Source organism: Nerophis ophidion, linkage group LG17, assembly GCF_033978795.1.
Source record: "Nerophis ophidion isolate RoL-2023_Sa linkage group LG17, RoL_Noph_v1.0, whole genome shotgun sequence".
NCBI classification, from domain to species: domain Eukaryota; kingdom Metazoa; phylum Chordata; class Actinopteri; order Syngnathiformes; family Syngnathidae; genus Nerophis; species Nerophis ophidion.
Genome location: NC_084627.1, coordinates 3,768,514 through 3,784,989, shown reverse-complemented (window position 1 = coordinate 3,784,989; position 16,476 = coordinate 3,768,514). Strand labels below are relative to the sequence as shown.

Genomic DNA, 16,476 nt, shown 5'->3' with positions numbered 1-16,476 from the left:
CGATGTCCTCAGACTTTATTACGTGATCGTTTTATGAGTTTATGGCATTTGCGTTCAAGGAGAAGTCTCACTCTGACTTGTTTTTGATGTCCTTTGTCAGACTGATTACGGCTGCGATATAGAAAAAGGAAGTGTGTGCACTTACCACCCGGGTAGTGTTCACTGCGTGAGAGCCATACAAGCCAGGTGAGTAAACACAGTGCACTCATTGGCCAACGACATTCATTACTAGCAGAAAAATACTGCCGTTTTTTTTTTTTTTCATTTATTTGAGGCAATGACACAACAAAAAAAGTACAAGGTATACAACACAATGATATTAAAATAATGCAAAAGGTAATGTACAGTATATAAGTTTGAGGATCCAGTTTTACCTGAAAGGGAGTGAGAAGAAGATCATTTATTTAATCTCACCCCCAGTTCTCCATTCAGTGATTAATACATTGAACTTCACTGTTACTTTGTTCAAAAATTATTATACAAATGTTGTATTATGCTGGCATTATCACAGGTAACAATAATTATTAGACTGTAAAAGGGTTGTCTCGATACAAATATTTAGGTACCGGTACCAAAATGTATTTGGATAGTTTTCGATACTATTTCTAAGTAAAGATAAATGGCATTATTGGCTTTATTTTAACAAAATATCTTAGGGTACATTAAACATATATTTCTTATTGCAATCAAAGAACACTTTTGTCCTTAAATAAAATGGTGAACATCCTACACCAGTGGTTCTTAACCTTTTTTCAGTGATGTGCCCCCTGTGAACATGTTTTTGATTCAAGTACCCCCTAATCAGAGCAAAGCATTTTTGGTTGAAAAAAAGAGATAAAGAAGTAAAACACAGCACTATGTCATCAGTTTCGGATTGATTAAATTGTATAACAGTGCAAAATATTGCTCATTTGTAGTGGTCTTTCTTGAACTATTTGGGAAAAAAAGATGTAAAAATCACTAAAAACTTGTTGAAAAACAAACAAGTGATTCAGTTCTATATAAATATTTCTACACATAGAAGTAATCATCAACTTAAAGTGCCCTCTTTGGGGATTGTAATAGAGATCCATCTGGATTCATGAACTTAATTCTAAATATTTCTTCTCAAAAAAATAAATCTTTAACATCAATATTTATGGAACATGTCCACAAAAAAATCTAGCTGTCAACACTGAATATTGCATTGTTGTATTTATTTTCACAGTTTATGAACTTACATTCATATTTTGTTGAAGTATTGTTAAATACATATATTTATAAAGGATTTTTTAATTTTTGCTATTTTGGAATATTTTTTAAAAATCTCACCCCTTGGCATACCTTCAAGTACCCCCAGGGGTACGCGTACCCCCATTTGAGAACCACTGTTTTAGACAACTCGTCTTTTAGTTGTAAGTAAGCAAACAAAAGCTCCTAATTAGTCTGCAGTAAAATTTCGTGTCATTTATCATTGTGTTATTTAGTCAAAATGATAAAGGACCAGCTGTAAAAATTGATTATTAATCTACTTGTTGTTTTACTATTAATATCTGCTTACTTTCAACATGTTCTATCTACACTTCCGTTAAAATGTAATAATCACTCATTCTTCTGTTGTTTGGATACTTTACATTAGTTTTGGATGATGCCACAAATTTCGACATGGATCGCATAAAACGTTTGGTGGACAAAATGAGACAAAGAAGGAGTGTAATATTTTACATGTAAACAAACTGATGCGTCACAGTCTACACTACGTTGAGCTAAAGAACCGGCAAAATTCATAGGACAAAACGATGTTCACCAAACACTCTCATCAGTGAAGCATGTACACAAACATTTTGGGAAGGTTTGTGTCATGGTTGTCTTCAAACAAAAAAACATACTAAAACAACAACAAAAAATTTCCCCCATCTTTTTCCATTTTTAATCCTTTATTAAAAATGCTCCAGGGAGCCACTAGGGTATAACAGTTTAAATCGATTGTTAGTTAGGCGTTGCTTGTGATGTAAGTCCTGTTTGTTTCAGGGTTTTATAGCAAGATAAAGTCACTGTAAAGTACATTTTTCATGTTACGGCCAGTGTTTGTTTTTTATTGGAGGGTTTCCGTATTTTTCGGACTATAAGTCGCAGTTTTTTTCATACTCTGGCCAGGGGTGCCACATATATGTGTGAAATTATTAACATTACCGTAAAATATCAAATAATATTATTCATCTCATTCGCGGAAGAGACGAAGAAAATGTCAGCAATCGTCACACACACGTCAGCAATCGTCACACACATGTCAACCAATAAGAATTCGGCGGAGTATGGTCATGGCAGAAGTGCATTGTGGGTCATGGAATGCTAATTGCTATATGCTACTGCCGTAGCTATTAAAATGGATCATTTCATCGTTGGCGGTAACTTATAAAAACTGAGAAGGGCTGAACAAAAATGGCACCGAAAAGGAAATCATGTACTGCAGATTACACAATATCAAATAATATTACTTATCTCCTTCGCGGAAGAGACGAAGAAAATGTCAGCAATCGTCACACACATGTCGACCAATAAGAATTTGGCGGGGGAGGGTCATGGCAGAAGTGCATTGTGGGTCATGTAATGCTAACTGCTATTTGCTATATGCTACTGCCATAGCAAATAGCAGTTAGCATTACATGACCCTGCCATAGCGCCCTGCGATGAGGTGGCTACTTGTCCAGGGTATACCCCGCCTTCCGCCCGATTGTAGCTGAGATAGGCGCCAGCGCCCCCCGCGACCCCGAAAGGGAATAAGCGGTAGAGAATGGATGGATGGATGGATACTGCCATAGCTATTAAAAGGGATCATTACAACGTTGGCGGTAACTTATAAAAACTGAGAAGGGCTGAACAAAAATGGCACGGAAAAGGAGATCATGTACTGCATATTACAAACTGGACGTTGTGAAATATGCAGCAGAAAACGACAAGAGGAAGCGGCGCATACCTTTGGAGTTGGCAGAGTTGTTTAGAAGCAACATCGAGGAAGAAGATTTCATGGGATTTATCGACTGGGAGTGACAGATTGTTTGGTAAACATATAGCATGTTCTATATGTTATAGTTATTTGAATGACTCTAACCATAATATGTTATGTTAACATACCAGGCACCTTCTCAGTTGGTTATTTATGTCTCATATAACGTACACTTATTCAGCCTGTTGTTCACTATTCTTTATTTATTTTTAATTGCCTTTCAAATGTCAATTCTTGGTGTTGGGTTTTATCAAATAAATTTCCCCCAAAAATGCGACTTATACTCCAGTGCGACTTATATATGTTTTTTTCTTTCTTTACTATGCATTTTCGGCCGCTGCGACGTATACTCTGGAGCGATTTATAATCCGAAAAATTTGGTGCACAAACCGCTTCAATTTTGGTGCAGACTTTGAGAGTGGTGCATTTTTTATTAGCATTTTATGACGTTAGTGTGTATGAATATGAAGAACATTCAGGCAGGATTGAGTGAACGCTTTGCTGTTCATCCATATTTGGATTGCCCCGCCTTGGTGGAAGTCTACATTCAGAATGTCCTCCTCATGTTTCCTTGCTGCAGTCCCAAGTATGCAGCCGGGCAGCAGTGTTGCTACGACAGCAGTGGCGCTCAGGTGCTGACCGCAGACTCCATAGGCGGCAGCACGCCAGACCGAGCCCACGATTGGGGTTCGCCTCCTTACAGGAAGCCCCCAAGGGTCCCCGGACAGTCCCACTGGGTCTACGACGTCCTCAGCTTCTACTACTGCTGCCTCTGGTCCGACAACTGCTACTATTACTTCAAACACCGGCCCTCCAGCGACTGTCGGCGCTATCAACCTCCCAACTCTGGTATTTATTTCACCATCATCCACTAGCTGTGTCAGATCAACACTAACCACGGGATGCGTCTCGTAGCCGTGGTGTTTGGAGATCCACACTTTATAACTTTCGACGGGGCGCGCTACTCCTTCAATGGCAAAGGCGAGTACAGATTGTTGACGTCGGCCGGGAAAGGACTGGCAGTCCAAGGCAGAACGGAGCCGGTCAACGGTGAGCAGAGGCCGCCACAAAGCGTTTTGCTCGCAAGGAGCCTGGCGTCCATTCTGCGCCCTCGTTCACAGGGACGGCCATCAACGCGACAAAGCTGTCGTCGGTCGCCATGAAAGAGGCGTCCTCCGATGTCATCGAGGTGCGACTGTTACCCGGTCACAGCCGCCTCCAGGTGCTGCAAAATCAGAAAAGTCTTTCGTTCGACGAGCAGAGCTGGATGGACCTCAATGGTGAGACTTAACTTCAATTTCAAAATGCACAAAAGATAACACATTTGATACAATATTTAAAAGATATATTTTTTTTAAAGAAAAAACATTAATGAATTGAATTGTACTTTTTTTGCTTATTTTTTTTGTTTTCTTTCAATAGTTTCTAAACTTAAAAAAATATGAAAGAAGTAAATTAAAATAATAATTTAATTCAAAATACAATTAAAACCTACTCATCTTCTTTTAAAATAAAAAAGGAAATTAAAATAAAAACAATGATAATAAGATACGTTTTTATGACTTGTTCCATGTACTACTTTGCTCTTTTTTGACCTTTACATGTACTTTTTTGTACTGCATTACAATTGTTCTTTTCTACATTAATGACTGTACTTAACGACATCCATCCATCCATCCATCCATTTCCTACCGCTTGTCCCTAAAAATATTTTTTAAATTTATGCTACGTTATCTTGTTTGGTTAATCTTCTGTGTTAATGTAAATCTGCAACATATTTGTGGACCTCAATGGTGAGACTTAACTTTAATTCCGAAATGCACAAAAGATGACACATTTGATACAATTTTTAAAGATTTTTTTTTTTAAGTAAAAATATTAATGAATTGAATTGTACTTTTTTCCTTATTTTTTTGTTTTCTTTCAATAATTTATAAAGTTGAAAAAATATGAAAGAAGGCAATTAAAACAACAATTTATCTCAAAATACAATTAAAACCTGCTCATCCTCTTTTGAAATAAAAAAGGAAATTAAAATGAAACAATAATAATAAGATACTTTTTTAACTTGTTCCATGTACTTCTTTGCTCTTATTTGACTTTTTTCATGTACTTTTTTGTACTGCACTACAATTGTTATTTTCTACATTAATGACTGTACTTAACAACATCCATCCATCCATCCATTTTCTGCCGCTTGTCCCTAAAAATATTTTTTTAATTTATGCTATGTTATCTTGTTTGGTTAATCTTCTGTGTTAATGTAAATTTGCAACATATTTGTGGACCTCAATGGTGAGACTTAACTTCAATTCCGAAATGCACAAAAGATGACACATTTGATAGAATTATTCAAAGATTTTTTTTTAAAAAGTAAAAATATTAATGAATTGAATTATGCTTTTTTCCTTATTTTTTTGTTTTCTTTCAATAATTTATAAAGTTGAAAAAATATGAAAGAAGTCAATTAAAACAACAATTTATCTCAAAATACAATTAAAACCTGCTCATCCTCTTTTGACATAAAAAAGGAAATTAAAATAAAACAATAATGATAAGATAGTTTTTTAACTTGTTCCATGTACTTCTTTGCTCTTATTGGACTTTTTTCATGTACTTTTTTGTACTGCATTACAATTGTTCTTTTCTACATTAATGACTGTACTTAACAACATCCATCCATCCTTCCATTTTCTACCGCTTGTCCCTAAAAATATTTTTTTAATTTATGCTACGTTATCTTGTTTGGTTAATCTTCCGTGTTAATGTAAATTTGCAACATATTTGTGGACCTCAATGGTGAGACTTCCGGTAACTTAAATTCCGAAATGCACAAAAGATGACACATTTGATACAATTTTTAAAGATTTTTTTTTTTTAAGTAGAAATATTAATGAATTGAATCGTACTTTTTTCCTTATTTTTTTGTTTTCTTTCAATAATTTATAAAGTTGCAAAAATATGAAAGAAGTCAATTAAAACAACAATTTAACTCAAAATACAATTAAAACCTGCTCATCCTCTTTTGAAATAAAAAAGGAAATTAAAATAAAACAATAATACTAGGATACTTTTTTAACTTGTTCCATGTACTTCTTTGCACTTATTGGACTTTTTTCATGTACTTTTTTGTCCTGCATTACAATTGTTCTTTTCTACATTAATGACTGTACTTAACGACATCCATCCATCATTCCATTTTCTACCGCTTGTCCCTAAAAATATTTTTTTAATTTATGCTACGTTCTCTTGTTTGGTTAATCTTCTGTGTTAATGTAAATCTGCAACATATTTGTGGACCTCAATGGTGAGACTTAACTTTAATTCCAAAATGCACAAAAGATGACACATTTGATACAATTTTTAAAGATTTTTTTTTTTAAGTAAAAATATTAATGAATTGAATCATACTTTTTTCCTTATTTTTTTGTTTTCTTTCAATAATTTATAAAGTTGAAAAAATATGAAAGAAGGCAATTAAAACAACAATTTATCTCAGAATACAATTAAAACCTGCTCATCCTCTTTTGAAATAAAAAAGGAAATTAAAATGAAAAAATAATAATAAGATACTTTTTTTGACTTGTTCCATGTACTTCTTTGCTCTTATTTGACTTTTTTCATGTACTTTTTTGTACTGCACTACAATTGTTATTTTCTACATTAATGACTGTACTTGACGACGTCCATCCATCCATCCATTTCCTACCGCTTGTCCCTAAAAATATTTTTTTAATTTATGCTACGTTATCTTGTTTGGCTAATCTTCTGTGTTAATGTAAATCTGCAACATATTTCTGGACCTCAATGGTGAGACTTAACTTTAATTCCGAAATGCACAAAAGATGACACATTTGATACAATTTTTAAAGATTTTTTTTTTTTAAGTAAAAATATTAATGAATTGAATCGTACTTTTTTCCCTTATTTTTTTGTTTTCTTTCAATAATTTATAAAGTTGAAAAAATATGAAAGAAGTCAATTAAAACAACAATTTAACTCAAAATACAATTAAAACCTGCTCATCCTCTTTTGAATTAAATTTTTTTTTTAAATAAAAACAATAATAATAAGATACTTTTTTTGACTTGTTCCATGTACTTCTTTGCTCTTATTTGACTTTTTTCATGTACTTTTTTGTACTGCACTACAATTTTTCTTTTCTACATTAATGACTGTACTTAACGACATCCATCCATCCTTCCATTTTCTACTGCTTGTCCCTAAAAATATTTTTTTAATTTATGCTATGTTATCTTGTTTGGTTAATCTTCTGTGTTAATGTAAATTTGCAACATATTTGTGGACCTCAATGGTGAGACTTCCGGTAACTTAAATTCGGAAATGCACAAAAGATGATACATTTGTTCGAATTTTTGTCAGGATTTTGCTTTAAACCACTTTTATTTTCCCCAAATATTTCCTCCAGGGGTGTTTGTGTTTTCTCCTGTGGCTACAAACGTGACCGTCATGTTCCCCAGCGGCGCCGGCGTGGAGGTGCGGCTCAGAGAGGGAACTCTCGCCGCTTCCGTGCTCCTGCCCGAAGAATTCCGAAACTCCACGGAGGGATTGTTGGGAAACATGAACGGCGACGCCACGGACGACCTCGTTATCGACAACGGTCAGCTGCTGGTAAACTACAGTGACCCACAAGAGGTGTTTGACTTCGGGGCCAGCTGTAAGACGTTCAAGAACTTCCCTATAAAAATAATGTCGAGGGCTATGCATTGTGGGTAAGCATTCATAAGATGTCTTTCTCTCTTTCAGGGGCTGTGTCCAACACATCCGCCTTGTTTACGTATGACTCCAAATACCTTTTGGACACCTATTACCATGCCCCCAGGCACGACCACCATTTTGTTCCTGTGTTTGTCGTCCACGAGCGTCCCGACGATCCTCTCTACAACGTGGCGTCCGACATTTGCTCTGGAGATGGTTCTCAGTTCTGTCGGTAAGCAAACACACACACTTTTACAGTATTTTGTATTTCTATAGTGTTTTGTATATTGTACAGGATTGCTTATTATTTTTATTGGATAGTAGTCTGTTTATTTCAATTGTTAGTTTTTTCCTTTAACCCCATATTTGTTCCCACTACCGCACCTTAAGTTGGAGTCTTTAATCCCGTTATATACAAATATAATGACAATAAAATCAATTTTCTTCTATACTACGCTACTGTATTTTAATGTTGCTCATTATGTTGGTACTTAGAAGGGAGGTCCATGATGAATAAAAGTTTGAGAACCACTGTACTAGAACAAAGCATGGTCTTGCAGCCGGGAAAACATTGTAGGTCATAGTGAACTTACAGTGGGGCAGGCAAAAAAAGTATTTAGTCAGCCACCGATTGTGCAAGTTCTCCCACTTAAAATGATGACAGAGGTCTGTAATTTTCATCATAGGTAAACTTCAACTCTGAGAGACAGAATGTGAAAAAATATTCCAGGAATTCACATTGTAGGAATTTTAAAGAATTTATTTGTAAATTATGGTGGAAAATTAGTATTTGGTCAACCATTCAAAGCTCTCACTGATGGAAGGAGGTTTTGGCTCAAAATCTCACGATACATGGCCCCATTCATTCTTTCCTTAATTACCTTTTGGGTTATTTATTCCACCCCATATTTGTTCCCACTACCGCCCCTTAAATTGGAGTCTTTAATCCCTTTATATTCAAATATAATGACAATAAAATCCATTCTATTCTATACTACGCTACTGTATTTTAATGTTGCTCATCATGTTGGTACTTGGAAGGCCAAGGTTGTTCTAGGGTGGTTCCATGATGAATAAAAGTTTGCGAACCACTGTACTAGAACAAAGCATGGTCTTGCAGCCGGGAAAACATTGTAGGTCATAGTGAACTTACAGTGGGGCAGGCAAAAAAAGTATTTAGTCAGCCGCCGATTGTGCAAGTTCTCCCACTTAAAATGATGACAGAGGTCTGTAATTTTCATCATAGGTACACTTCTACTGTGAGAGACAGAATGTGAAAAAAAAAATCCAGGAATTCACATTTTGTGAAGATGAAACATATCGATACAATTATAGTAGTATCAACTAGATACGCTCCTGTTCTTGGTATCATTACGGTGGATGTCAGGTGATGGCATTTGTTTACATTGTGTAGTGAAGCATGTGTAGCTATTCCTCCTCCTGCAGTGATAATGAACTTGTCAGAAACTCACTTTATTTGTCGCCATGTCGGCGAGGATTAGTGATTTAGAAGTAGCTAAAACACTGCGGCTGGATGTTAGCCGCTAACTAGCTATCCTGGTCTTAAAGCACCTCTTCCTGAGTGCTTTTCAGTGTTATAACTTCAAGCCAAAATGCGTCCGTTCTCCCTTTTCTGTCTACACATTGTGTCCGCTTGTAAGCACTCTGTGATTGTGCGCTGCCGAACATGCTCCTCTGCTCGTAAAAAACAACAATGTCAGGATGTGACGAGGACGCAGGATACAGTGAGGCAAAAAAGTATTTAGTCAGCCACCGATTGTGCAAGTTCTCCCACTTAAAATGATGACAGACGTCTGTAATTTTCATCATAGGTACACTTCAACTGTGAGAGACAGAATGTGAAAAAAAAATCCAGGAATTCACATTGTAGGAATTTTAAATAATTTATTTGTAAATTATGGTGGAAAAATTAGTATTTGGTCAACCATTCAAAGCTCTCACTGATGGAAGGAGGTTTTGGCTCAAAATCTCACGATACATGGCCCCATTCATTCTTTCCTTAACACGGATCAATCGTCCTGTCCCCTTAGCAGAAAAACAGCCCCAAAGCATGATGTTTCCACCCCCATGCTTCACAGTAGGTGTGGTGTTCTTGGATCCAACTCAGTATTCTTCTTCCTCCAAACACGATGAGTTGAGTTTATACCAAAATGGATACATGGATGATACAGCAGAGGATTGGGAGAATGTCATGTGGTCAGATGAAACCAAAATAGAACTTTTTGGTATAAACTCAACTCGTCGTGTTTGGAGGAAGAAGAATACCGAGTTGCATCCCAAGAACACCAAACCTACTGTGAAGCATGGGGGTGGAAACATCATGCTTTGGGGCTGTTTTTCTGCTAAGGGGACAGGACGATTGATCCGTGTTAAGGAAAGAATGAATGGGGCCATGTATCGTGAGATTTTGAGCCAAAACCTCCTTCCATCAGTGAGAGCTTTGAATGGTTGACCAAATACTTATTTTCCACCATAATTTACAAATAAATTCTTTAAAATTCCTACAATGTGAATTCCTGGATTTTTTTTTTCACATTCTGTCTCTCACAGTTGAAGTGTACCTATGATGAAAATTACAGACGTCGGTCATCATTTTAAGTGGGAGAACTTGCACAATCGGTGGCTGACTAAATACTTTTTTGCCCCACTGTATTATCCGCGTTAACCACCACTTGTGTTTAAAGGGACGGCGTAATTGTTTATAATCCTGTAGTTTACAGTTTGTCTTTTTTTGTAGGTATGACATTCTGGTTGGTCGTGATCCAAAAATGGGAAATGCCTCCAAAATATCGTTCCTGAGTCACATTTCCCTGGTGGAGGACTTAAAGCCAGGTAAAAGTCATGAAGTCAGTCAGTGAGTGCATGCGTACATCTCGCGATCCCGGTTAAGATGTATCCTTACCTATGCGTACTGTTTATACCGTCTTATATTCGCGACAATATTTGTGTCCTTAATATGTGCAGTTATTTCTTGCGGCTGGCTCGCACCGCCACCTAACGGCAGAAAGGAAGGCACTACCTATTTGCAAGGGGCGAAAGTGCGGCTTTCCTGTGATGACGGCTACACGCTGGAAGGATCGTCCGAGCGCACCTGCCAGGGGAACGGACGTTGGTCGGGAGGGGACACGAGCTGCATGCCATCAAGTAAGCTTGAGTAGGACTCAATGAGTCTATAAACATTGGCTCTTAAAGGGGAACTGCACTTTTTGGGGAATTTTGGCTATCGTTCACAATCATTATCAGGACGACGGATGGATTTTTTTTTTTAATGCATTCTACCTCGCAAATAAATGTAAGTAAAAGTCCACTTACGGTAGAGCCGATGAGCTCCTCTAATTTGCTCATATCCAATAAATAACCATTCAAAAACCACCAACAATACCCTATTTACATTCCGTGACTCAAATATTAACCAAGAATTAGTGTGTAGAGGTTGCCCTCTCATGGGTTCTTCAGACCACCACACACTGCCACGAGAGCCGGGATTTCAGGGTTCATCACTATAGAGTGCCAGGCTTTTACTTTCCAGCAAATTGTCTTTTTCTGAGTCCGTGTCTATCCCTCTCTCTGGCTCCCACTCCAACTCTAACAACGGTTCTCGTTCCGGCTGCTGCTAATAAAGGCGACAGGGGATTAGATAACAAAGCCCACCTGGGCCATCCACTCACCTGCCGCTGTCTTTGAGGCCGGTTCTTGCACACACTGTTCTGCAGCAGGCCCGCAGGCTACGCCCCCCTCTACATAGTGATATTATTATAAGTGCTAACGCAGACAAACTATTTAAAGCAGCGCCGTGATCACTTCCGTGTGTCCTTATGTTTACATTATCGAGTGGTCTGTTGCTTCCTAGCTTCCTGTAAGTATATTCTAGATCATTAATCATGCATCTCACCTGGACAAAATACGTCTGAGTAGGTATTGCGACAAGTTGGCACACTTTGGGAGTCATTTAGGATCCGAAATTGGCAAGGTTGACACGAAAAGACGCTTGGTCGCCCCCCGGCCCCTTTTCTTCGCAAGGATTATGAGAAATTCTTCACCTGTGGCGGCATAGCTCTGTTGGTAGAGTGGCCGTGCCAGCAACTTGAGGGTTGCAGGTTCGATTCCCGCTTCCGCCACCCTAGTCACTGCCGTTGTGTCCTTGGGCAAGGCACTTTACCCACCTGCTCCCAGTGCCACCCACACTGGTTTAAATGTAACTTAGATATTGGGTTTCACTATGTAAAGCGCTTTGAGTCACTAGAGAAAAGTGCTATATAAATATAATTCACTTCACTTCACTTCACTTCACCTAAATGGGAATATAGCCCAGCAGGGACAAGACATTAAAACAACGTTGAAAACTTGTTAAATTGGGTCCTGACATTTAGCAACTCAAACCTAAATCAATGTCGGGTTCTGATGTTGATTTGCCGTTGAATTTTGGTCATTTCCCAACCAACAATGTGGACCATTTAATTTACAAACACAACCATTTTGCAACGTTGTTTTTAAGTCAGTTTTAAAGGACATGTATGTATAATCACGGGGCGGTATGGCGTAGTGGGTAGCGTGGCCCTACCAGAAACCTGAGGGTTGCAGGTTTCTGTCAGTCTACCCCAGGGCAGCTGTGGCTACAAATGTAGCTTACCACCACCAGGTGTGAATGAATGATGGGTTCTCACTTATCTGTGAGCGCTTTGAGTATCCAATAATAAAAAAGCGCGATATAAAATCTAATCCATCATTATTATTATTATTATTCATCAGAGTTGTATCAATACTAGTGCGCTGTCAGTCGGCATCTTAATGACTGCAGATATTGTACAGTAAGTGATTTGTTTATTATGTGTTTGCTCCTCTAAAGTCTGAAGTCTGTAATAGTCATGAAGAAGAAAAAATAGCCAACGTTTTGATGGGTTTTTAAATTAATGTGCTGCGTATGCTTAAAATCATCAAAATACGTAAATATTCAATCTTATTATAAATGTGCCCGTTACTACATTACATATATACTTAAATCATGTATATAAAACCTTAATGGAGGTGTTTGAATGTTTTTTACAGGCTTCATTGGCGGAATTGCACGGTTCCCATAGGCTCCACTGTAAGCTAACTTTTGATTGGGTATTTAGTATTTAAATTGCAAAAAAAAATAAAAATGATAATATATCGTCATGTCTCTCATAATGTTTGTGAACGATAGGCAAAATTCCCTAAAAAGGCAGTTTCCCTTTGTCAATCAATGTTTACTTATATAGCCCTAAATCACAAGTGTCTCAAAGGGCTGCACGAGCCACAACGACATCCTCGGTTCATATCCCACATAAGGGCAAGGAAAAACTCACAACCCAGTGGGATGTCAATGTGAATGACTATGAGAAACCTTGGAGAGGACCCCAGATGTGGGTGATCCCCCCACTCACCCTCCAAGGGGAGACCGGATGCAATGGACGTCGAGTGGGTCTAACATAATATTGTGAAAGTCCAGTCCATAGTGGATCTAACATAATAGTGTGAGAGTCCAGTCCATAGTGGATCTAACATAATAGTGTGAGAGTCCAGTCCATAGTGAATCTAACATAATAGTGTGAGAGTCCAGTCCATAGTGAATCTAACATAATAGTGTGAGAGTCCAGTCCATAGTGGATCTAAGATAATAGTGTGAGAGTCCAGTCCATAGTGGATCTAACATAATATTGTGAGAGTCCAGTCCATAGCGGATCTAACATAATATTGTGAGAGTCCAGTCCATAGCGGATCTAAGATAATAGTGTGAGAGTCCAGTCCATAGTGGATCTAACATAATGGTGTGAGAGTCCAGTCCATAGTGGATCTAACATAATAGTGTGAGAGTCCAGTCCGTAGTGAATCTAACATAATAGTGTGAGAGTCCAGTCCATAGTGGATCTAACATAATAGTGTGAGAGTCCAGTCCATAGTGAATCTAACATAATAGTGTGAGAGTCCAGTCCATAGTGAATCTAACATAATAGTGTGAGAGTCCAGTCCATAGTGGATCTAAGATAATAGTGTGAGAGTCCAGTCCATAGTGGATCTAACATAATATTGTGAGAGTCCAGTCCATAGCGGATCTAACATAATATTGTGAGAGTCCAGTCCATAGCGGATCTAACATAATATTGTGAGAGTCCAGTCCATAGCGGATCTAAGATAATAGTGTGAGAGTCCAGTCCATAGTGGATCTAACATAATGGTGTGAGAGTCCAGTCCATAGTGGATCTAACATAATATTATGAGAGTCCAGTCCATAGCGGATCTAAGATAATAGTGTGAGAGTCCAGTCCATAGTGGATCTAACATAATGGTGTGAGAGTCCAGTCCATAGTGGATCTAACATAATATTGTGAGAGTCTAGCATAATAGTGGATCTAGCATAATAGTGTAAGGGTCCAGTCCATGATGGATCTAACATAATAGTGAGAGTCCAGTCCGTAGTGGGACCAATAGGAGACCATCCCGAGCGGAGACGTGTCAGAAGCGCAGAGATGTCCCCAACCGATGCACTGGCGAGCGGTCCTCCCCAGGTCCCGACTCTGGACAGCCAGCACTTCATCCGTGGCCACCAGACCTGTGCCCCCCCCCCCCCCCCCCCCTTTCACAAGTGGGAGAGGGGCAGAGTACAAAAGAAAATAAACGGCAGATCAACTGGTCTAAAAAGGGGGTCTATTTAAAGGCTAGAGTATACAAATGAGTTTTAAGATTGTACTTAAATGTTTCTACTGAGGTAGCATCTCTTTAAGGCAATGATCCCACGTCCTGGTATGGTGTAAAATAAACTTGTTTTTTTTTCTATAGGTAATATTGCCGGCATTGTCGCTGGTTCAGTCATTGGTGCCTTGACACTGATCGTAATCATAACAACACTCGTCCTCCACTCCCGGAAAAAGAAAAGGTAAAGTATTGTAATAACTACATACTATTATTATTTAAACCTGTAGTTATTTTCTTTCTTGTTTGCATGTTTTTGTGTGTTTTTCAGGACACAGTCAAACGACACATTTACAAATGCTGACCTCTAACCAGGATTTTCTCTCCCTGCTATCAACTAAGTCAACAATATTCGCTAAAACTCATATTACAGCTTCCCTGCAGTATTAACACTCCAGTTTTGTCGATGCCACATTAAAAAAATGGCCCTTGTGGATTACAATTCACTATTACAGATTACACTTATTTTATCAGTATATTGTGCTCAAACAGATATGTACAGTCATAACATGTTATATACATTTTAAGGGGAACTGCAATTTTTGGGGGTATTTTGCCTCTCTATGTTGAAGAGGTTCATTTAGCCTACTGACGTGTATTTATAAATGGTTGATTTATATAGGCTAGTAAGGTAAAGTGTTGTACCTGACAAGTTTCGGCTACTAGCTACTAGCCAAAACTTGTCAGGTACAACACTTTACCTTACTAGCCTATATAAATCAACCATTTATAAATATTTTGCCTATTGTACACAATCATTATGAAGGTCATGACGACGGATGGATTTTATTTTTATGCGTTCTAACTTTTAAATAAATGTAAATAAAAGACTTCTTACAATAGAAACAATGGGATGTCCTGTCTTCCGCCCATAAAACCCAAATAAATGAGTCAATAAAAATTGTCTCTTAAAGGAAAACTGCACTTTGGGAGAATTTTGCCTATCGTTCACAATCATTACGGAAGACATAACGGATGAATTTTTTTATTTTTTTAATGCATTCTAACTTGTAAATAAAAGTTGGCCAATAAACTCCTCTATTTTGTCCATAAAATCCTATAAATACCCATCCAAAAACCGCCAACAATACCCGATTTACATATTGTGACTTGAATATTAACCAAGTATTACTGATAGTGTTATTATAAGCGCTAACTTTTAAATAAATGTAAATAAAAGTCTTCTTACAATGGGATGTCCTGTCTTCCGCCCATAAAACCCAAATAAATGAATCCATAAACATTGGCTCTTGAAGAAAAACTGCACTTTTTTATGAATTTTGCCTATCGTTCACAATCATTACGAAAGACATGACGTTTTTGTTTTTTTTAATGCATTCTAACTCGTAAATAAAAGGCTTACAGTGGAGCCAATAAACTCCACTATTTTGTCCATAAAATCCGAGAAATACCCATCCAAAAACCGCCAACAATACTTTTCGCGACTTGAATATTAACCAAGTATTAGTGATATTGTTATTATAAGCGCTAACGCAGACTAACTATTTATAGCGGCAAAGTGATCACCAGTTTATGCTGCTAGGTTTACAACATCGACTGGTCAGCTGTTTCCTCGCTTCCCTGCTCCTTGGAAATAGATCATAAATCATGCCTCTCACCTGGATAGTAGAAGGATGACGACGTAGTTCTACAAGTTGGTACACTTTTACAACAAATTTAAACCCGGAAATGACAAACGACACGAAATGATGCTTGATTCCACCTGCCTTTTCTTCGTAAGGGTTGTGAGTCGTTCTTCGTCTAAACAGGAATATAATAAGATTCTACCAGTCGGCATCCTAATGACAGCAGACATCATACAGTAAGTAATATTTTATTATGTTTGTTGGCTCTCACGAAGTCTGCAGTGAGTAATCATCAGTGATATTGTTAAAAAAAGGGAATGTTGTAATGCTTTTTTAAATGCATAAAATGAGCAAAGTATGTAAATATTAAATGAATGTGCCTGTTATTACATTACAAGCGTGCATATAAAACTAAAGGAGGTGTTTGTATGTTTTTTTAAGGGCTTTTATAGG

At 37.6% G+C, this 16,476-nt stretch overlaps 1 protein-coding gene and 1 long non-coding RNA gene across 3 annotated transcripts in view; one reads left to right on the top strand and one right to left on the bottom strand.

Moving 5' to 3' along the window:
• Positions 1 to 15,084, top strand: part of susd2 (sushi domain containing 2) — a 27,976-nt gene extending 12,892 nt beyond the window's left edge. For both annotated transcript variants that reach the window (XM_061875759.1, XM_061875758.1), the window contains 10 exons: positions 101 to 186; positions 3,567 to 3,835; positions 3,902 to 4,036; positions 4,108 to 4,266; positions 7,416 to 7,664; positions 7,754 to 7,937; positions 10,464 to 10,558; positions 10,691 to 10,870; positions 14,525 to 14,621; positions 14,709 to 15,084. In XM_061875759.1, coding sequence (XP_061731743.1) covers positions 101 to 186; positions 3,567 to 3,835; positions 3,902 to 4,036; positions 4,108 to 4,266; positions 7,416 to 7,664; positions 7,754 to 7,937; positions 10,464 to 10,558; positions 10,691 to 10,870; positions 14,525 to 14,621; positions 14,709 to 14,748 — 1,494 coding nt within the window. In that variant the 3' untranslated portion in view covers positions 14,749 to 15,084. The remainder of the gene's footprint in view (positions 1 to 100; positions 187 to 3,566; positions 3,836 to 3,901; positions 4,037 to 4,107; positions 4,267 to 7,415; positions 7,665 to 7,753; positions 7,938 to 10,463; positions 10,559 to 10,690; positions 10,871 to 14,524; positions 14,622 to 14,708) is intronic.
• Positions 3,449 to 16,476, bottom strand: part of LOC133535804 (uncharacterized) — a 21,930-nt gene continuing 8,902 nt past the window's right edge. Inside the window, exons 2-3 of the long non-coding RNA XR_009802330.1 lie at positions 7,801 to 7,931; positions 3,449 to 4,211 (exon numbers count right to left, since the gene is read on the bottom strand). This is a non-coding gene — a long non-coding RNA (uncharacterized LOC133535804). The remainder of the gene's footprint in view (positions 4,212 to 7,800; positions 7,932 to 16,476) is intronic.